This window comes from Rhincodon typus, chromosome 31 (genome assembly GCF_021869965.1).
Source record: "Rhincodon typus isolate 14 chromosome 31, sRhiTyp1.1, whole genome shotgun sequence".
In the NCBI taxonomy this organism is placed as follows: domain Eukaryota; kingdom Metazoa; phylum Chordata; class Chondrichthyes; order Orectolobiformes; family Rhincodontidae; genus Rhincodon; species Rhincodon typus.
The window spans coordinates 10468807-10491606 of record NC_063362.1 but is presented as its reverse complement, the minus strand read 5'-3'; the positions used below and the strand labels follow the sequence as shown (position 1 = coordinate 10491606).

General features: G+C 39.5%; 1 protein-coding gene across 2 annotated transcripts in view; it reads right to left on the bottom strand.

The window, feature by feature from the left end:
- The window catches only part of acot7 (acyl-CoA thioesterase 7), a 237685-nt gene that overhangs the window by 151268 nt on the left and 63617 nt on the right, over positions 1 to 22800 (bottom strand). For both annotated transcript variants that reach the window (XM_048615117.1, XM_048615118.1), the window contains exons 4-5: positions 14280 to 14371; positions 2200 to 2314 (exon numbers count right to left, since the gene is read on the bottom strand). In XM_048615117.1, coding sequence (XP_048471074.1) covers positions 2200 to 2314; positions 14280 to 14371 — 207 coding nt within the window. The remainder of the gene's footprint in view (positions 1 to 2199; positions 2315 to 14279; positions 14372 to 22800) is intronic.

Here is a 22800-nt window from a genome sequence, read left to right as displayed (position 1 = left end):
GGTCACTATCTAGTAATTATTGCTGTAAAGTGAAGACATCCACGCCCATCAGGAGAGGAAATAAATTGGAACTATCTACTACTAATCCAATCTAACATTTAAAAAATCACCAAGATGATCATTGTGGTTGCAGTTAGAATGTGATTTTGTACTTTGTTATGTAACTTGATAATCATCACAGTGTAAAACAATCTCTTTGCCCCCTACATATACACTACAGCTTCTCAAAACCATCCATTTGGCAGCAGCTCTCCTCACATGCCCCCCACTCAAAAATAGACCTACAGCTTTTAAACAAAACACAGCAGATAAGCAATCTAATCAACTTGCTAAAATTTCTGGTAATTATGTTTATAATTGGCTGTGTTCTGAACTCCTTCTACTTTTTTTTTCTCAATAACATACTACACGTGTAAGTAGTTTTCCTTCTTTAGGAGAAAGTTAATTCAAGCTCTTAACATGCTTTGTATGTTAACTGATCAATTGGAAGGTATGGATGATTTATTAGTGATGATTGATAGATGAGAAAATATCACGAATAATTTGGTGATGGGGTGGAAAATAAATGGTCAGTTGTGTATAGATGCACTACTGGATATAAAAAGAAAAACAATAGTGAGTTCATTGGGCTCTACTGACACAGTGGTAGTGTCCCTACCTCTGAGCCAAGAGATCTACGTTCAAGTCCCACCTGCTCTAGAGGTGTGTCATAACATTTCTGAACAGGATAGATTAGAAAATATATCTGCCTTAGCTTTTGGGGCTCTTGTAGCACAGTAAAAAATGAAAAAAAAAGTTAGTTTGGCCCCCTCCAACTTATTTTGTTTTAATCCTCTCCCTCTTCCTTACTTTCCCTCACCTTTGGTGTCTGCACTGTCTTAATGGGTCTTGTGTATAAATTAATCAGCTGGAAAATATGGGTGATTTACTGGTGGTGATTATTAGATGATGAAATACCACGGGTGATTCGATGATGGGAATAAAAACATTCATTTGTGTGCAAGAGCACTTCTGGACATATAAAAAAATTAAAATAATAAAAACAGATGAAAAATACCATGGGTGATTTAGTTGTGGGAATAAAGGTGTTCAGTTGTGTGTGATAACACTTCCAAATATTTAAAAAAAGGAAAATAAAGTTATTTTAGGGACACTTTTTATTGGGAATGGTGTGTAACTGCCTCAATGTCAGGACATACTTTAACCAAGTCACTTTAGTGATTAAATTTAAATGATTAAATGGAAGCTCCAAAGGGGAGTCCTTGAACTACAATTCTTGAACCATTTAGAGAAACAATGAAATGCTGAAGTCTGTCCTCCAACACAGAAAAATCACCAGGCATTTTACAACATGTCTTATTTTCTATTTTATCATCCTTAGGAGTATTTGAAGGTCATTTATTTAATTTGAATGCCACTTATTTAAGTTCCTCTCTGTTTAAAGTAACATTTTCACAGCATTGAGTATGATCCTTGACCAAGATATAAATTAGTAAATAGCTACTGGAGTCTGGCAAAAGAGATTACATCTGATGGCTGACCCTTGACACTCTGCTACCTATATATATGTACATATTTATGCATTATGAAGCCTTTAAATATCCAGCATAAACAATTTCCAGTATATTAAAATAAACCCTTTGGTAAAAATGCATTTTAAAATTATAATTGCTTCAAAAGATAATACCTTTAAAATCAATGCTGATGACGAAATTGATCAACACAAATCAAGCTACTTCAGATAAAGTTACATATGGGGAAAGACATTTGTCTCCGATTGGAGGCAGGAACCAGTTGCAAAACAATGAGCTTTACTGCTTTTTGCTAAAGAAAAATTCTTTTTTTATCATTTTTTTAGGCAGGTCACAAAGGCTTTGGCAGCAAGACATATACACCTCTTCTGAGCTAAGCATCTTGAATTTGAGGGCTACAGGTAAGACTTCCTCCTGCACATTGTTTAGAGTGCTTTGTGTGGAGATCACAGTGACAGGTAAGTGTAAAGTGTTTTGACAACTTCAAATGTCAATCTTAGATGGTGTAAAACAATGTATATGTTTTCAATGCAGTGATTCATCTGTTCTCTGTCCTGCAAAGGTAAGTTAAGTGTTACATTGGCCACTATTGTGTAAGTTTTGACATCCATTATCTCTCAGCAATCCCTCAAGTCATTACAAATGTGGAAATAAATGTTCATCTTACCCACATTGATGGCAGGCAAGATGATATCTTCACTCCTTTGTTTTGTCTCTTTACGGTCCAGTTTCTGAGCTTCATACCTCTTTCTACCTTCTTCTTGCTGTTCAGGACTTGTATACTTTTAGAACATGCAGGAAGAAAATAGAAATTTAATTTTTAGTTTATTTCTTTTATTATGCTGCAGTTTTGATCATTTTAGACAAACCATTTATTGCTTCTCAACAATTTCTCAGAGGTTAACTCTCAAATTCAGTAGAAACAATGATTTGCAATTGTACAGAACCTTGAAAGAACAGCCCAAAGAGGCTTCACAGCAGTGAAACAATTACCAACTAGAGTTGATCAAGGAACAGTTAAAAAAAATTGGTTTTGAGGAGGCTTTTAAAGTCACTGAGAGAGATAACAAGGTAAGAGGTTCAGGGAGGGAATTCTGAACAGCAGACCCAAGAAAGGAATGTCTCTGTCATAAATACTGAGAGAAAAGGATGGGAGAGTCACAGGTGACCAGAAGTGGAAGACTGAAGAACACAGACTGTGATGGAGGGCTAGAGGAGGCTGCTGAAGTAGGTTGGACAAGGTCTTGGAGGGAAAGATGAGTGCTTTCGCTCTATGCCCACAATAGACTTCATCCCTAAAAAAAAGCAGAGCAATATTTATTGTGGAAATTTGAAACTTGACCTAGTTGTAAGGAGGACAGTGTGAAACAGGTTGGTAGGCTAGAGGAGGTCGATGTTAGTAAGGAAGATGTGCTAGGAATTTTGAGGAAGTTGAAGATAGATAAGTCCCCCGGGCCTGATGGAATTTATCCAAGGATTCTATGGGAAGCGAGGGAAGAGATCGCAGGGCCTTTGGCGATGATCTTTTCGTCCTCACTGTCCACGGGTATAGTGCCGGAAGATTGGAGAGAGGCAAACGTCATTCCCTTGTTCAAAAAAGGGAATAGGGATAACCCTGGAAATTACAGGCCAGTTAGTCTTACGTCAGTGGTGGGCAAATTATTGGAAAGGGCTCTGAGAGATAGGATTTATGATCACTTGGATAGGCACAGTTTGATTCGTGATAGTCAGCATGGATTTGTGAGGGGTAGATCTTGCCTCACAAACCTTATTGAATTCTTTGAAGAGGTGACCAAACAGGTGGATGAAGGTAGAGCAGTGGATGTGGTGGTATACATGGATTTAAGTAAGGCGTTTGATAAGGTTCCCCATTGTAGGCTCATGCAGAAGGTAAGGAGGCATGGGATAGGGGGAAATTTGGCAGATTGGATTCAGAATTGGCTAACCCTTAGAAGACAAAGGGTGGTAGTGGACAGAAAATATTCAACGTGGTGCTCAGTTACAAGTGGTGTACCACAAGGATCTGTCCTGGGCCCTCTTCTATTTGTGATTTTTGTAAATGATTTGAATGAAGGAGTGGAAGGGTGGATTAGTAAGTACGCAGATGATACGAAGGTGGGTCGCGTTATGGACAGTGCAGAGGGCTGTTCTAGGTTACAAAGGGACATTGATAGGATGCAGAGCTGGGCTGAGAAGTGGCAGATGGAGTTTAACCCTGAAAAGTGTGAGGTGATTCATTTTGGAAGGACAAACTTGAAAGCAGAATACAGGGTTAACGGAAAGATTCTTGGCAGTGTGGAGGAGCAGAGGGATCTTGAGGTTCATGTTCACAGTTCCCTGAAAGCTGCCACTCAGGTGGATAGAGTTGTTAAGAAGGCGTATGGTGTGTTAGCTTTCATTAATAGAGGGATCGAGTTCAAGAGCCATGAGGTTATGGTCTAGCTATACAAAGGCCTGATTCGGCCACATCTGGAGTATTGTGTCCAGTTCTGGTCGCCTCATTACAGGAAAGATGTGGAGGCATTGGAAAAGGTGCAGAGGAGATTTACCAGGATGTTGCCTGGAATGGAGGGAAGGTCTTACGAGGAAAGAGCTTTTCTCTTTAGAATGACGAAGGATGAGAGGTGACTTGATAGAGGTGTACAAAATGATCAGAGGTATAGATAGAGTAGACAGCCAGAGACTTTTTCCTAGGGTGGAGGTAGCTATTACAAGGGGGCATTGTTTTAAAATGAGTGGAGGTAGATACAGGGGAGACGTCAGAGATAGGTTCTTTACTCAGAGAGTGGTAGGGGCGTGGAATGCATTGCCGGAAAGGGTAGTGGAGTCGGCCTCATTAGGGGCATTTAAGTGGCTATTAGATAGGCATATGGATGACAGTATAAGGTAGGGGTGGAGGCTAGATAGACCTTAGGATTAGGGTAAAAGTTCGGCACAACATTGTGGACCGAAGGGCCTGTACTGTGCTGTACTGTTCTATGTTCTTTGTTCTCAATGTAATTATCCTCAGGCAGCATATGCAAGGAAAGAAACAGATTTACATTTTTGGTTGTGGATCTTAAGCAGAATGTCAGATTTCAGTCCTAATTGAAGATAAACAATGACAGTTTTAAACTGGAACGGTATCATCTACAGTAAGCATGAAACATTCTGCCTAACAGTAAGACATAGCAATAAGAAGATAGTTTGCCATCATTATCGGGAGCAACAAAGGGAATTTTGTCCTTTGAAAGAGTAAAATACAGCTCCCAGAATCCTGGGAAAAAGAAATCCCCAGATTCAAGTTCAGCCCATTCCATTAAATGATTTAAGACCTTTCAGTGACGATAGAAGGCAGAAAATATTTCTCTTTTATTACCTCATGCACGTTGACAATCATAAAGTGCACTCAACCAATTAAACAACAAAAAATTGTATTGATATAATTGTCTTGTAGCACAATGGATAACATCCCTTCCTCTGAGGTAGTAGCTCTGGGTTTGAATCACATGCCAGAAAATGCATTCATAACTTGATCAAATGAGTTGATTTGGTCTATAAATTCTTCAAATACATGACAGGTGAGAAGAGTGACAAACTCTCCAAGTCAGTCACGCTTGACGTGAGTGGCATCCCTTTGGCTGCAGGCAAGCAATTTGTTCCAAGAAAACTAGCCATGGAAACAGACAGAAGCACATGCTTTGTCCATCTCATGTGTCACTTGGTTTGAGAAGAGAAATAAAGAAGAAAATTTGCTTCAAAACTTATAAATTTCCCCCAAGGAAAGTGTCCTAGGAGTTACCCTTGGACAAAAATTAAACTGTTGTAGCCTTATAAATACCATGGCTATAGTAAATAACTCACCTCCTAACTCTCCAAAGCCTGTCCATCTACAAGGCACAAGTCAGAAACGTGATGGAATATTCATCACTTGCCTGGATGGCTACAGCTTCAGAGATAGTAGGAACTGCAGATGCTGGAGAGTCTGAGATAACAAGGTGTAGAGCTGGCCAAGCAGCATCATAGGAGCAGGAAGGCTGACGTTTCGGGCCTAGACAGCTTCAACCATACTTAAAAAAACTTGACACAATCCCTTACAAAATAGCCACCTTGATTAGCACCACATCCTCAAACATTCATTACCTCCACTACCGACGCTCATCAACAGCAGTGTGTACCATCTACAAGATGCACTGCAAAATTCACTGAGGTGCTTTAGACAGCACTTTCCAAGCACATAACTATTACCATCTAGAATGACAATAGTAATGACCTGTAAATTTCACTCCAAGCCAATCACCCTCCTGTCTTTGAAATATATTGCCATTGCTTCAGGGTCATTGGGTCAAAAGCCTGGAATTCACTTCCTGACAGCATTGTTGCAGACTAATGGATTCCAGCAACTAAAGAAAGCAGCTCATGACCACTTCTCAAGGGCACCTATGGACATGCATTAAATCCTGGCTTTGTCAGTGATGCCGTCTTCTCATGAATTAGTAAATAAAAAGGAAGACGACAGGAAAATGTACAGTTTGGATTCAGTACAGATAATTTGTTGGTTGAGCACGTCTGCCCAGTGAGTTATTGTTGCTCTTGCTGTGCAAGCTGAGCTCCTTTGAGGGCTGGGTTTCATTGTGTCACCTGATCCAGCAAGATGCACAGGCCAAGTTGAGGGTAGCATGATGACTCAGTGGTTAGCTGTCTCACAGTGCTGGTGACCTAGATTCAATTCCAGCATTTAGTGACTATCTGTGTGGAGTTTGCACGTTCTCCCGTGTCTGTGTGGGTTTCTACTGGGTGCTCTGGTTTCCTCCAACAGTCCAAAGATGTGTAGGTTAGATGGATTAGCCATGCTAAATTGCCCCAAAGTGGCCAGGGATGTACAGGTTAGGTGGATCAGCTAGGTCAAATGCAGGGTACTGGGATATGGTAGGAGGCTGGGGGTGGTTCTGGGGGATGCTCTTTGGAGGGTCGGTGTCGACTTGATGGGCCGACTAGCCTATTTCCGTAATGTTGGGATTCTATGATTCTAAGTCAGCTTTATGATGCAAATTGAGGAAAATGGGAAAATGATCTATTAGGAAGATGGGGGAGACACAACAATGGGCCTAGAATTTTTGGGGAAGGCAAGGAAGTGCAATACTCCTAATCTCAAAAAGAATATAATAAAGGTCCTAGACCATTTCTTGAGTGGCCTCTAATAATTATTTAAGGACTATGGATTAGGTTCCTCGAGAGTGGCACCTATCTCAAGGGTAAAATACCATTTCACATTGAGCTACATTTTCTTCTTTTTGTAGTGGAAGATCAGGGCATAAGATATAGACACACCATGTCCTTCAGCTTGTATCTGACAGAAATGTTCTCAAAGTAAAAAGCAGACTTCCTCTAGACACAAGGTCGTGGGAAACAATCTGGGTGTGAGAAGTAATGGAAATATGGTAGTTGACGGGAGGACTGTACTAAATGTCAAAAGTTCAATGCAGCTTGTGCTGATGATATAAAGCAAAATGTTTTCAAACTAAAAGTATCTTATATTTTTGAAGTGTTATTTTGAAAGTTGAAACAGCTGAATATTTCCTGGACTTATTTGGCAAATATTTTCAGCTAGTTTCTATGATAATTTTCTGATAATGTGTTAACTGTACTTCAGAACACCAGATTTTTTTTTAAAACTCTTCTCAAACTGAATGGGCGGAAATTTTCCTCATCGGAAGAAGGAATGTTCAGGTGTGCAGCTGTCCTATTGGGAAAATTGCTGAAATTGAAGATGGCTTGGGATCCCATCCAGCCTCTCAGGGTAAGTGAATAAGTGGAGTAGGAAACTGTTGGGGTCTGTAGGAAGCCAACTGAAATATTTAAGAAGGTAGTAATTTTGCACAGGAATTCCCCCTTTTCCAACCAAGTAGAAGCTCTATGCTATGTTGGCAACCAGTAGGTTGGAGAAGACAATGTACAGTAGGAACAGCATCCTCTGTGAAACTGCCAAGCTGTTAAGGATTTTGATCAATCACAATGAAGAGATCCAGTAATGGACAAGTGACAAGCTGCTGCAGTGCTTCTGTCAGACAGGGCTTGAGAGATGGTTACCAAATGCTTGGGAAAAAAACCTCACTTGCTAACCTTCAGTCCTCTGATTAGGGTTTAGGGCAGCGACTCACATGGTCAACAGTAGCAGTTGCAGTAACTGCTTTCACCACAGCCACATGTACCTCCATACAGCACAGGAAATAACTACCAGCATTCAACTGCAGGGAGAACCCCAACACACTGTCTACTAACAGAGGACCAACTCGCTCAGTATGTCTGAACACCTCTGCTTCAGAGACTCAGGCTGTCATGGCAGGTCACTACTGACTGCTGTACATTCAAGGAAAATGACTTCTTACCCAATGGACTAAGTGGGTGTGCAATGTCAATAGCTGGCAAGATTTCTGTCACTGGACGCCCACTCCCCAGCTTCTCGCCTTACATCTCCATCCCCTGTATTACAGTATTACACTCTCTTCCCCTGAAAGAAGGGAAAGCAGAGAGGTGCAAGTGATGGTAATGATATTTTTGTGCAGAGGAGGGAAGGACACAGTTTGTCTTTGTGAGGCATTAACACGAGAGGGAACTAAGCTCTGAACAAGCATCTGTGTGGATTGGCTGCTCAAATGGGAATGTAAGATGGCTACAGGGAGGGGAAAGTGTGGAGCTGCAAAGAATGAGATGTGCTGTGTAAGAGATTGCTGGGCAAGACTGAAATAGGGGCTTGTCACTTGAAATTATACTCAATCCATTTGAGATAACAAGGTGTAGAGCTGGATGAACACAGCAGGCTAAGCAGCATCAGAGGAGCAGGAAGGCTGACATTTCAGGCCTAGGTCCTTCTTCAGAAAGGTCTAAGCCCAAAACGTCAGCCTTCCTGCTCCTCTGATGTTGCTTAGCCTGCTGTGTTCATCCAGCTCTACATCTTGTTATCTCATACTCCATCCATTTGTCAGGACCTCTTGAGATCCTCTTAATGTAAAGCCTCTTGGTTGGAGAGACAATCAATTGATGAATTCATCGGCTGCTTCTATCCACACCTGTTTGATTGGAGGGGCTGTCATCTTCCTCCCATGCTTAGAATAGCTTATCTCCCTGTGGTTCCTTCATTGCCAAGTGACAGAACCCAGGGGTGGGAGACAGCCTTCTCAAGTATTCTCTCTATTCTTGTGTGTGCTACCGACTAAAAAGTTTGGGTGGTGCTGAACTTTTCTGAAACATGTTGTGCTACTTCTAAAATAGGAATCCGTCCTGAAACAAAATGACTGCATCAGCGTCACCTATCCTCCCTAATTGGTTCAGGGGTCCAGAGGCAGGCTGTTGAATAGGTTGTTCAGGTAACGAGTAACTGAAAGGTCCATTATCAAAGGGTCAGGTTTGCTACTCAAAAGTGATCCTACTGTCACACCTGAGACAAAGTTGGAAAGTTTCCAACCAATTAATCTGCATTGCAAAATAATTCTAATTAAAATACTTCCCTTTATTGTAACACAAAACATCCTGCTGAAGAGATACTAAAATGTGTCCATGAAATTATTCGGCAAATCCAGATCATGACACAAATCTGTTTAAAACATATTAATTTATGCAACTTACAACCTTTCATTTTCTAAGAGATACCAATCTATATGCTGTGTATTGACAACATTTACAGCCTTTGTCTCAGATATTTAACATTTGTACGTTTTTAAATTTGCACATTTATAATTCATCAGCTCTACTCAACACAACCACAAAAATATTTGTCTTTTCTTCCCACCATTCCTCAGGGATTGCATAGATCATTTTCAGCCAATGCCTCTTTCTTTGCTACTTATTTTTATGGACAGAAAGACTTCTTAAATAGTTTCCAGTACAGATAGTGTTTATTTAACATTTGAAAAATTACACTTATCACACTTCTGCAGTGAGGTGACTTGCTCCTTTTAGTAAGGGCAGTTAAGAAAAAAAGACTTGCATTTATACAGCAGTCTTCATGACCATGGGATTTCTCAAAAGCATTTCACGGCTGATGAAGAGTCATTTCCAGTAGAAACAAATGACAGAAACTGAGAAGCTACAAATGACCTGACAAATACTTGCTTCTCAACTGATATCATTGAAACAGGTTATCTCACCATTATCACATTGTTGTTTGTGGGACCTTACTATGCATGAATTGGCCGCAGAGTTTCAAATACTGCAACAATGATTGCATTTCAAAAGCATTTCATTGTTTGTGAATCACTTTGGGACATTCCAAGGTCGTGAACGGTGGTGTATAAAAGCAAGCCTTTCTTCCTTTTTCAGTAGAGTTATGAAACAGCAAATCTAAACTTTAATTTCCCCAGATGGATGCAAATTAGTTTTGATTAAGCTGTTACAGTGAAATGGCATCTCCCAGTGCTCCTCAGTTCCAAACGTAATCAGAACTCCAGCCTCAATGGAAATTAACAGTGCTTCCATGGATTTTCTGATGAAATTCCACTGTTAAATCATTCTAACTCTCCTTTCAACTGGTTGCATTTATCAGGGATTATATATTGAAAGCCTATATTTATTTATAAAGCATGTATCATGAGTCACCCAGCTTCAAATGTGCCATATATTTTGAAGTAGAAGATGTCACTTCCCCACCCCATGTGCACCCCAAGCAGCACTGCTACTAGCCAACGATCTACCCTTCAACCACATAAGCCATTAAAGTGAGTAAAGATGGTTCTGGGATATCGACTGTTTCCCTGCCTCTATACCAGTAGAAAGCTCGATAAGGGAGGCTCTAGCATAAGATGGATGCAATGCCCGGCTTCATTTACAACAACATGACAACATGTCTCAGCTCAGTGAGTGCAGTATTATTATGCTATTTTCACTTCCCACACAAGTTGAAAAACAGTTGCTCAAATTCATGATTCACATATCTAAGCAAAAATCATACACTAGGGAAGAAAGATAGTTTCTTCCAAAACTGGAAGTAAATTAGATTATTGGGAAAGAGCAAATGGATCATTTCCCTATATCTGACTATGCTGCAGCTGGCTGGTAGATGCCCAATTTTGACTTATTAAAAAATCAGTCCCTCGCGTCCACTAGATTTGTAAATGCCTGCTGTGAAAATGGGCACGCAGTATGCACCATTAGATATCTTATATCTAATCATTTTTATTTGCCCATTCATTTCTGACAGTTTCACTGTAGCCAATTGTTCTGTGTGGAATTTGCATGAAACAACAAGTCAGTAGCATGGTACTTTGTCAAATCGTAATGTAAAGGCCGTGTTACAATAATAGATTTGCTTGCAAAGCCGGTCCAATGTTTATCAACCACACAACCATTTTCAATACATTCATTTGTGTACTTTGGGTGGGAGACTACAATTTTGAAGCACATTTTGGTCTATTTTGAAAAACAACAATAAGCTTATGGGTTAAAGTTTTTGTGGAACATGCTGCATCAAAATATGGTAGTCAGATAGTATTATTGAGCATTAGGAGCAAAAACTATGGGCCCAATTTTAACCCATTCAAAATCCACCCACTTGCAGAATTAAAATCAGCACGGCCCTAAAAGTTACTCTTACATCTGTACTAAAAGTTAGGAAGACAAACAATGGTGTCACCACAAACTGCAAAATCATTGTTTGGGTTTCCCCAGACAATGATAATCTTTAAAGTGTTAAATATAACTTTTTTTTTGTACATAGTAGTGAAAATTGCCATAATAATAGTAAAATCAGAAGTGCTGGAAACATTCAGCAGATCAGGTGGTACATGTTGAGAGAGAAACAAGCTAATGTTTCAACTGCCACCCACTAAACAGGAAATGTTGGACATAGTAATCTGTTAATATCTGATAAGGAGTCACATGTGCAATGTTAATCTAACAGACTGGGCAGATTTTGTGGTTTCCTTGCGAGCAGGCCAGTGGAAGGGGCTTGCCTGTAAATTCCCCAAAATGACCTGATTGCCATCCCCCTCTCCACCTGACCCCAAGTTTAACTGTTGCAAGGGCAGTCTTCCCATTAATGTTAAGTCAATGACACAGAAATGGGTAAACAGATGTTAATCAGTTCTCATTCAGCACATATGAAAAGAAGACAAAGTTTTGGAGTGTGTAATTGATGAGTCGTAAGACTGCAGAGAAACATAGAAAATAGGAGCATAAGTAGATAATTTGGCCTTTCATGTGTGCTCCACCATTCAATATGATCATGACTCAGTACCCTGCTCCCACTTTCTCCCCATTCCCTTAGATGCCTGTAGCCTAAGAATGATAGCTAATGCCTTCTTGAAAACATTCAATGTTTTGGCCTCAACCGCTTTCTAGGCAGAGAATCCCACAGACTTACCGCTCTCTGGGTAAAGAAATTTCTCCTCATCTCAATCCTAAATGGCCTATCCCCTGTCCTTAGATTGTGACCTCTAGTTCTGGACTCCCGGGTATTGGATATATCCTTTCTGTGTTTACTGTGTCTAGTCCTGTTAGAATGTTATCTATCTATAAAAGATCCTCCACCCCCTTGTTCTTCTAAACTCCAGTCTCTCTTTCATACATCAGTCCCGCCATCCGATTTAGCAGGTGGCAGTTGATACATTAGCTTGTTTCCCTCTCAACATGTACCACCTGATTTGCTGAACGTTTCCAGCATTTTCTGATTTTACTATTATGTGAGCTTTCACTACTCTGTTCAGAAAAATAATGTTATATTTAACACTTTAAACATTGTCATTGTCTGGGGAAACCCAAACAATAATTTTGCAGATTGTGGGGACACCATCGTTTGTCTTCCTAATTTTTAGTACAGACGTAAGCGTAATTTTTAGGACCGTACTGATTTTATTTCTGCAGGTGGGTGGATTTTGAATGGGTTAAAATTGGGCTCGTAGTTGCACTCCCTCCGTAGCGAGACATCTTTCCTCAGACAGGGAGACGAAAACTGCACACAACACTCCAGGTATGGTCCCACCTGCATACACATGAATAAAGTTAACAGTTAAATAAAAGCTCTATGCCTTGGCTCCCAGTTCACTATTAATAGTTACTTAAGGGTTTAATACCATTTGACCTCAATTTTGAGGGTGGTGGGATAAGTTCAAGAATAGGGGTATGTCTGACAGGTCAACCTGCTTGGGCCTCAAGCAGGAAAAGGGATCAAGGAAAGTGGTCTTCTACAAGAGCCCTGCTTCCACATTGAACACTCTTCCCAAGGTCTACACCCTGCAAGTGCACCTACCTCATCAAAGCATTCATTCCCCCAAAGCCTTATGTACCCTCCCCACCATGAGAACTACACCCGCCTCCCCACCCCCAAGCTTTACCTGGTCTTTCCTGAACTCTAGGAAGTAAAATTTGGAACTGTTTATAATCCATTTCTGCCACTTGCATTGCTGGGACTACAAAGTTGTCAATCAATGACTGGCCAGCAACAGCATCATTGAATAAGGTGGAGGCAGACAGATTCTTTTTGGCAAGGGAATCAAAGATCATTAGAGGTAGATAGGAATGAAGAATACTGCCAGGACCTTATTGAATGGCATGGGTAGGGTGGGGGTGGGTTGTGTGTGTGTATGTGTAGGGGGGGATTCAAATGGCCTACTTCTGCTCCTAGCTTGAATGTTCGTAATACTGTTCTTACCCCAGCTGACTACAATAGTGAATAAGGCAGATCTCAGAGTGAAATCTGGCTTCATAGATCATAAGTTTTATTTTTGCAGTTTGTTTACCTTGTTGGTCATTCACCAAACATATTCATAGGAGTCTGACAATATTCTTTTGACAAAAGAACACAGGGTTATAATAAAAAAGATAAAAGCAAAGCTATATGTGACAATTCAGAAAAATCTTAACATAAACACCAAAAAGAAAAATTCAACCATGCTATTTACAAACACTTGACCCAGTGAAAGTATCCATCTACCTGTCATAACTCTTTAATTTCTATCTGAACTGATAAGATCACAAGCATTTCCTTTCAGCTTTCACTAGATGTGATTTTCTCTGTTACTGTCTTTCCCTGAAAAACTCAGAAATTGGGTAATTCACTGACATTTCCTAATTAAATTTTAAGAAAATTCCAGTTGACTTCTAGTACAGTTTTAAGAATTCTTTCCAACTCTAAATGCCTATCTGCCACAAACTAAACTGCCCTTTCATTCAGATGAAACTGTTCATTTCAAAGGAAATATGTCTCCTGTTCTGTCTTTCTATACATAAAAGTTCACCTTTGTAAACATTTCATTCAGGTTGTTTATCTAGTCACTTAAGTCACATGCTTTATTGAAAATGATGTTTGAACTCACTATTCAAAAATGACTTTCTAGCCGTTTGAAGCAACAAATCAACTTCATAGAACTAAAACCAAAAACCCATTTACCTTTACTTTAAAATCCGAACACCGATAGGACAAGAAGATATTATAACCTTTATCACATTATGTTCATTCGTTCAGCAACTCTATTCAAATGGTTTGCAGATGACCCATCTTCTGCCAAAGTGGCTCGGGGCTTGCTGTAATCAGCGGGTATGTGTTCCCCACAAGCTCTTTGGGTGGCATAGCAGCAAAATACAGCATGTAAAAAGTCCTGCCCATTTCTTTTAAATGCTACTGAACTGAATTGCTGTGCTATTTCATTATTTTCTACTTTTAATTCTAATTTCGACCATGTTTTTCTTTCCTTTTCTTCTCATCTTTCGAAACTTCCATTTTTTATAAAATCGTGAAATGAAATGCAAATACGTGCAAAACTGTAAATTAGTTACCTGCACAGAAGGAATCTCAACCACTTTATCTACATTCTCCAGGGACAGTGCCACGTACCACAGTGTTGCCCTGTTGGTCAATCGTTTAGCACCTAAAATAGGAAACATCCTTTTAAAATTTAAATATTCCAGAACAACCACAATGTGCATTTATATTGCAGATTAAGATAATAAAATATCCCTGGGAATTTTGCTGGAGCAAAATCATACTGTACTGAGCAACTTTGGGAGATATTGTAATAAGTGACTGAAAGCTTGATCAAACATAGAGGTTTTAGAGGACATCTGAAAGGAAACAAGTGATGAAGCTTGTGGGGAGGTGACAATGGAATTCTGGAGTTTGGGGTCTGGGCAGCTGAAGGCACCACAAATGGAATGAAGGAAACAAGTCAGAAATTCAGAATCCAGTCTGGATAATTCCGGTGATTCTGACTAGGAAAGAGTAACAATGCAACAAATGCAAAACTGACAATCCTGCTCCTCTGATGCTGCTTGGCCTGCTGTGTTCATCCAGCTCTACACCTTGTTATCAATGATTTTTACAACACACTTTGAGTTGATATGTTGCTGGATTAACAACAGAAGGTAAAATTTAACTTCAAAAGGGAAAAGTGTTCCCAATTACTTTTGAAGGAATGAGATTTGCATGCATTGTGCCTCATTGTGTTCTGGAGAAATCATGCAGAGTACAATGAATAAAACTAAATATTGATATATAGCTGTCATGCCTCATTAGGCTAGTCTGCTGGGGCTATTCCTAGAGTCATCATAGAAGTGAGGAAACGTAAACTGGCTTTCTTTAGACTTTACGTATTCTTTCTCTGCCAGAGAGGAAGACGCCACCTCCCTTATGAATGCTTCTGACCGTATTGTTCACATCCAGAAACTATTCAGTTTGGCAGGAGCCAATCACATTGTTGTTGACAGGCAGAAAGCCTTTATTATTTACAACTACTCACCACTCCAGAGATAATTAGCTGTTTGTTGCTGGCTGAATCTCCCCTCGTACTTACCCCCTGCCTACAGCTTATATGTAGTAAACTCCACCATTCTTACTGCTTGAACAACTAGCAGTGTAACAGCACCTACAAATAGTGTCAGTAGCCTGCTTTTAAAAACTGCAGTAATCCCTTCCACAATCCTTGGTTATAAAAATAGTATTTTTCCCATTTCATCCACAATCAAAAATACAGAAAATAAAAAGACACACAGTCTATACATATCTTATTCAATGAAACACAGGTTATCCTGTTAAATCGATATATGCAAATATTCTAATTTATTAAACACTTAGCAGGTCAGGCAGCATCTGTGGAGACAAAAAAGAGTTAATGTTTCAGGCTAATAACCCTTCAGCAAAACTATGGAAAGAACTGTGGTCTCTCCAGTTTGCAAGGGGAGGTGGGGCACGATAGCCATCAATAGACCAGTTTTTCTGATGGCCATACAGACAGTCATTATTCTAGCATTGATGGGAGATGCGTAAGGGGATCCTGCAGAATTCACATGGTAGCAGACTCCAAAGAGATTAACAGGAAACTTAAAGATTCCACTGTGCATTTCCTCCATACCAGGAGCCCTCCAAACGTCTCCACTTAAATTGCAGAATTCAGAGGATTCCGATTAAATTAGGTAAATAGTTACTCTGGAAAAGTTGGACTATCAAATACATCATCTAACTTGAACAACTATTCAACAAACACCATACTTACCTCACACATCCCCAATTACTTGTCTGCCAGACTATTTACACCACCCAGACCTGACACCACACTTACCTCTACACCTTATTATCTCAGATTCTCCAGCATCTGCAGTTCCTACTATCTCACCACACTTACTCTGTTCTGCACCTGACCCGTACCCTTCTGCCATCACTAGGCACGCCTGACCCTTCCCACTGCAGGGCATGCTCCTCCCCACCTCCTCCTGTCCACATCATTAGACCTAACACCCCACTTCATTACTCTGCATCCAGCCCTACTATCCGTGCCTCGGGACCCAAACCCCATATCGGACCAGACAGTCACTCACCTAGTCAAACTGGATTTCCCTCATCCACCTCCCCAATCTACCCTAAAACTACACCACTTATCTTGCTACCTAGCACCCGACACAAATAGTATCCCATCCCCTTCCCACGTAGATCCTACAAACCTGGCACCCTACCCCCATCTCCTCCCTCCCTACATTGCTGACACCCTACTTATCTAACAGCCGAACCCATACTCTCTTGGCACTGAAGCTTCCCAACATCATCCTTACAGTATGTAATAAACATGTGACAGCAGCTGACTGCTGTAAACAGGGGGCGTGGTGCCTTTTGCACCAGATGAGAGAACTGTAAGAATGGAAGTATGGTTCAGCATTTCTAAAGAAATTTTGATTGGATCTCCTCTCAACAAATGTAAAACACCCTCCTTTTCAAATACAAAGGGTGGAGTGACAATCCGCAGCAAATCCGGACTAATGTGTTATGGAGCTAATCAAAGGTGTGTGAGGGGTGAAATGGTGCTAGGTGAGATGTTACATAACGAAATCTCCAGGAATATGCATGAAGCTGGCAAGCCTCAAGTATTAAATTCAAAAAGCTGACTACATGAATCTGCTATTCATAAGTTTTGCTTATGGGTTATTTAAATTCAGACTCATTCACCCAAACATCAAGCCCATGTGTGTCTGAAATAAAAACAGTAAATGTTGGAAAAACTCAATGGACAAGTAGCACTTGTGGAGAGAAACAGAATAAATGTTTCAGGTCCGTTATTATGCTGTGAGCTGCTGAAAATATCCAGCATTTTATTTCAGATTTCCAGCACTCATTGCATATTGTTTTCTGTTGCATGACTGGGTCTTAATTACAGAAAACCAACATTCCTAACCTGTGAACGCTAATGCAACATCTCTCTGTTGCTGTACTTAATGTTGAAATTGGTGCTAAAAGCTTTGAGCCTCATCATGCCCATTTATTTCCTGCACACCATGCTCTTTATTTGAGCAAGGCTGCAGGGTACTAAAATATCATTAATATCCAATTAAAATATTATAAATGCCCAATTACTATACAGGTTTAATTTAGTAATGCTGACCCAATCCTGCTTGCGTAACATCTGTCAATAAACACGAGTAACACATATAACTTGTTATTTTAAACCAAATCTATCAATTCCTCTGTTGGACATTATGCTAAACGATAAATTTGAAAGAATTCTGAAAGGTCTGCATTTGAACTCTTCCCCAGAAATACATTCAAAACAATGAGTCAAAACTTGTTCTTTCAAAGTATGTTATATAAAAATGAAAGTTCATAGGAAGATGTATATTGTAGCTAACTCATTTACATCAACTCGCGTGAAATTGCAAGTGATTAATTGGAAGTGTAAGGAGGCTTGTGTAATTGGAGCAGTGAAAGTATCATACTCCTACTGAATTACCCAGCCAGAAACTGCTTGCCAGCAGGCTGCCATTCTTTTTCAGATTTATGCCCTTTCCCTTGCATGCAGCCTGTTTTGCTTCTGATTTCCAGGAGCACAACATACATTAATTATAGAAAATGTATAGCACAGAGATAAGCCATTTGGACAAAATGGTCAATACTGGTGTTTGTGCACTAAATGAGCCTCATTCTCTCCTACTTCAATCAATGCTATCAATTCTATCTTTTTCCCTCTCATACTTAGCAGCTTTTCTGTAAATGCAGCTATGCAAATTACCTCAACTAGAATTGAGAGTTCTACATTATAATAATGCTCTGGATAAAGAAGCTCTTCCTGCATTCTCTATTGTGTTTACTAGTGACTATCTTCTCAATGTTTACTCTACAAAACCCTTCATACCTTCTCAGGTTAACGTGCATCTTTCTATTTTTATCCCAGAGAACAGAGCCTCATCCTATCCAATCTTTCTTGCTAAGTATTGCCTCCTAAATCTTGTATCACTTTTATAAAGCTTTTTTCCTTACTGTCTCCAGTGCCTTCATGTCCTATTTACATCATAAGATGTGCAGAAATAGGATTTATAATATGGAGACCTAAATTCTGTATAGTGTAAATATGGCTTCACCAAGGTTCTACATCTGCTCGATGTAATTTTCTGCTTTTCAATGATATGCATCCAGCATTTATCTTCAGTGCTTAGCTTGCCATTTTATAATGGGCACATTAACTTGCATTACTACTTTTAGTGATTTAAATACTTATACTCCACCAGTTCGGGTTCAAGGGACTGAATGGGTTAATCCTATGCCTACGTGCTTGTTAGGCAAAAGGACATCTATCTCCTGTCACCTCAATAGCAGACAGTGGAATTGCATGTAAGCTTTGAGTTCATATCCCATTACTCTAGCATTTCTCAATTCCAGTCCTACTGTAACCCCTCTGTTTTTGACCTGCTACACTGTTCCAATGAAGCTCAATGAAAATATGATGGCTATCTCTCTATCCCTTTGGTCATTCTTGCAAACTGCATTTTAAGTGGCTCATATTTCTTTGATTTTTCTTCCACTTTTTCCTTCTTTTATATCCTGCACATATCTTTTCTGTCATTTAACCATCCTATATTGTTCACCTATGTACTTTGTAGGTATTGCCATTTCTTTGTGTGCAGGGACATTTTATGTACTTCTTTCTTCCTTCTTTCCTGTTCCTTTACAAATGTTCCTTCATTCTTTTTAAGTCATACAAGAGTTGAGGATGAGGATTAAGTCTTATGCCCAAGATACTGACTGAGGTTCTCTCCATAGATGGCATTAAGAGTCTGCAGTATTTTCTGTTTTCATTTCAGGAAGTTTTTTTTTACAATTTAGTAAACTGCTACTTATCATGAGATGTTTCAAAAATAAATTAAATTCTTTTTAAAAATAAAGGTGACATTCCTCTCTGAATTCTTAACACAGTTTCTTGCAGCTATTCACACACTTTTGAGGGCTGTATCTGTCACCTCATCCAGGTGGTGGACTAATGTAATTGAGGTACATAATGAGTCACTTGACATTACATAAAGGCAAAACACTGTGGATGCTGAAAACCTGAAACAAACACAAAAAAACGCTGAAGAAACTCAGCAGGTCTGGCACCATCTGCGGAGAGAAAAACAGTTAACATTTTGAATCAGAGATAGTAGGAACTGCAGATGCTGGAGAATCCGAGACAACAAGGTGCAGAGCTGGATGAACACAGCAGGCCAAGCAGCATCATAGGAGCAGAAAGGCTGACGTTTTGGGCCTAGACCCTTCTGATGAAATGTCAGCCTTTCTGCTCCTATGATGCTGCTTGGCCTGCTGTGTTCATCCAGCTCTGCACCTTGTTGTCTCGAATTCTCCAGCATCTGCAGTTCCTACTATCTCTGATTCAATTTTAACCCCACTGCGAAGCCTCTTCTAAGGATGCCTAGCCTGAAGAAGTTACCCTCCTCCCTCCGAGTTAACATTTTGAGTCTGGTATCACTCTCCCTCAGTTCTGAACAAGAGTCATACCAGACTCAGAACGTTAACAATTTTCTCCCTCTGTAGATGCTGCCAGTCTTAATGTCACATGACTGTTTGCACCTCTTCTGACACTGTAGGCAACTTAACAATGTTAGGAGAGTGTTATAAAACCTCTTATGTTCAAGGAACAACACAGTAAATCAAGGTGCAGCTCCAATAATTCTTGTTCTGTACTAACAGCGCTAAATATAGAACAGTAGCCTAAAAGTTAGCAGTTTCTATCACTCTGGCCCAGTTATGATCCAGAATAGAGACCAAAATATTCACTTTTATATTTCATAGCCATTATCCTCAAGGCATTCAATCTTTGATCAATGTGTCACCCTGGCTAATTTCAGCTGGATCAGTGATGGAGTGCTACAATCTGCCTCAACATATATGGGCTAGGGAGGATCAGATGAGGAAAACAAACATAGTTACTATTCCCAACTACTGCCCAGTGACCTTCATCAGGAACATTTTCCATGTGTAGATTTTGGACATGGAGAGGATCAGGTCTGGCAGTAATTCTTTCATGGTTAAATATCTGATTGACAACCTTGCTTTGAAGCAAAGCATTTGGGTATGGTTATGGAGGACAGGAAGTAGACACGAAATCATTTATAGGCAAAAATCAGCATTTTCAGGATAGGGTGGAAGAATATATTCTATTACTAATTTCAATGCTTCAAAAGGGGCAAAATGGGGCAATGCTATGCCTGTTTTTTACACACAGAATTGGTGAAAGAAGTACCAATTTGAAGGCTCTACCCAAAGCCAAACCGCATCAGAAATATGTCTGGAGTGATAATGGCTTTGAGATTTGCAGAAAACCCTGGCTGGTGCTTGTTACAAGCATTTGGCCCTTTGCACATGCTAATGAAAGATCTAATGCTGGTTTCACAATCCCTCAACCAAAATGTGACAGACTTAGTGGAGTATGCAGTTAACCAGAATCATGTTGATGTGGCCCAACACTCCATTTCACATGAGTTATCGACAGACTTCAGTTTCTGATGGATACTCTGAGCACGACAACCTTTTCATGCCCATGAACAATGTTGGGTCTAAACAAATATATTCCGCAAAGATTTTGTTGAGTCTTTAATACAATGATTTCACAGAGTCTCTTTTCAAATACAAAATAAAAATTGAATGGAATACAATCAGAACAGAGACAATAGTCCACTTGAGAAACTTCTACTTATGTTTAAGAACAAAATGGAAATCTTTTTATTAACAAATATTCCATATTATCAATAAATTACTGCTGCTTTATGACTTGCAAATTTACTTCTAAGTAGAAAGTTTGAGCTTAACATTTTTGAAATCATGAATATTTTGTCAGATATACTTTTGAAAGAGCTCATTATCATATAGCCCAGGATGAAAAACAACAGCCATTGTCAATTTATTTGTTTAATTTGAGTCACAGTGTAAATTCAATGTGTTATCATGCTGTTCTGTACAATTACTACTGAAAGATAATTATGAAATTCCTTACTGCATTCATGGCTAATTTCTTGACTCTGGTAATATATTTTACAATAATACAGATGGCAATTGAGAAAAAGGAACAGAGACACCAGGCATTTGTTTTTTCCTCTATTTTTATCTTTTGTCCTCCACCTCAGATCATAAGCAAAAGGATGAATAGGTTTTAGACACATCTGGCAATATCCTCGTCTGTAACTGCACATTTGACTTGGACCAATTAAGGACACATTAGGTAGCCACAGTGTCACCACCCAGAAAATATCGCAAGTCCCATTAACTATTTATTGATTTGTCTAATTATCCATTCTTCTTCTTTTCAACCTTGCTGATGTCCTATGTTACATGGTTTTTCATCCACATTTCCAAGTCGAGAGATTCTGCTACATTATTCATGCTTTCTATTAGTTAACAGCTATTAAATACAGTTAAAATCACTAAAGGACTGAAAGTGCTCACTAATTTAAATTCCCTTAGACTACTGATGAAAATGTTTCCTGTAATTTTCACCCCATTTCTCCAGAAATTGTTGAAGTAAAAGCTCAGCATTGTATAAATAACATACGCCAAGGTAAGAGGCATGGTTATATTTAAAACAGCAAGACCAATGCATGAATCCATAACAGAATTCAAACCTCTTCAAAATATATTAAGAAGACAGCCTTGGCCCTAACGCGTTGTTGTTTTAAAGGTAAGTGCAAGGTGTCCCATTCCAGATGCAATTCAATTTGTCAAACTACTCGACATTAAGCAAAACACTTTATTTTTACACTGCTGTTAAAATACAGACAAAATAAAAGGAAAAGAATTGCCTTAACTGTAATTCTATTGAAATGCTTAACAAAATAATTTATATATTAACTACTACTAATTAACTGTTCCAATATAATGACATCCCATAAACAGACCCTTGACAAAGGCAAATTCAGTAAAATAGATTGTCTCACATGCAATTCTAGCAGCAGGAAGTGAACCCCAGCTTTTAGCTGTAACAGTGACTGAAATAAGAGCTTCCAGATCCAGTTTCAAGACCCCAGGAACTGCCAGTGAAGGCTAAAACTAAAACAAATCCTGGTTCTGTGGAGCTTGACCCCACTTATTCAGGCTGCTTCCAATGCTCCAACGTTTAAAAAAACCGCAAAGCCTCACAAGCTGTTTACTTTATTGGCTTTTGAGCAGACCGCTCACCACCTCTGTCTCAGCCTTTCTTCATAAAAAAAACCCAGGACAAAATATACCTCTTAAATCCATAATATTGTCACAACTCGGAGTGCAGGTTCATAGTTCCTTGAAAGTGGAGTCCCAGGTAGACAGGATAGTTAAGACACTGTTTAGTATGCTTGCTTTTATTGGTCAGTGCATTGAGTATAGGAGTTAGGGGGTCATGTTGCGGCTGCACAGGACACTGGTTAGGCCATTTTTGGAATACAATGTGCAAATCTGTTCTCCCTGCTATAGGAAGGATGTTGTGAAACTTGAAAGGATTCAGAAAAGATTTATAAGAATGTTGCCAGGGTTGAAGGGTTTGAGTTATAGACAGAACCTGAATAGGCTAGGGCTATT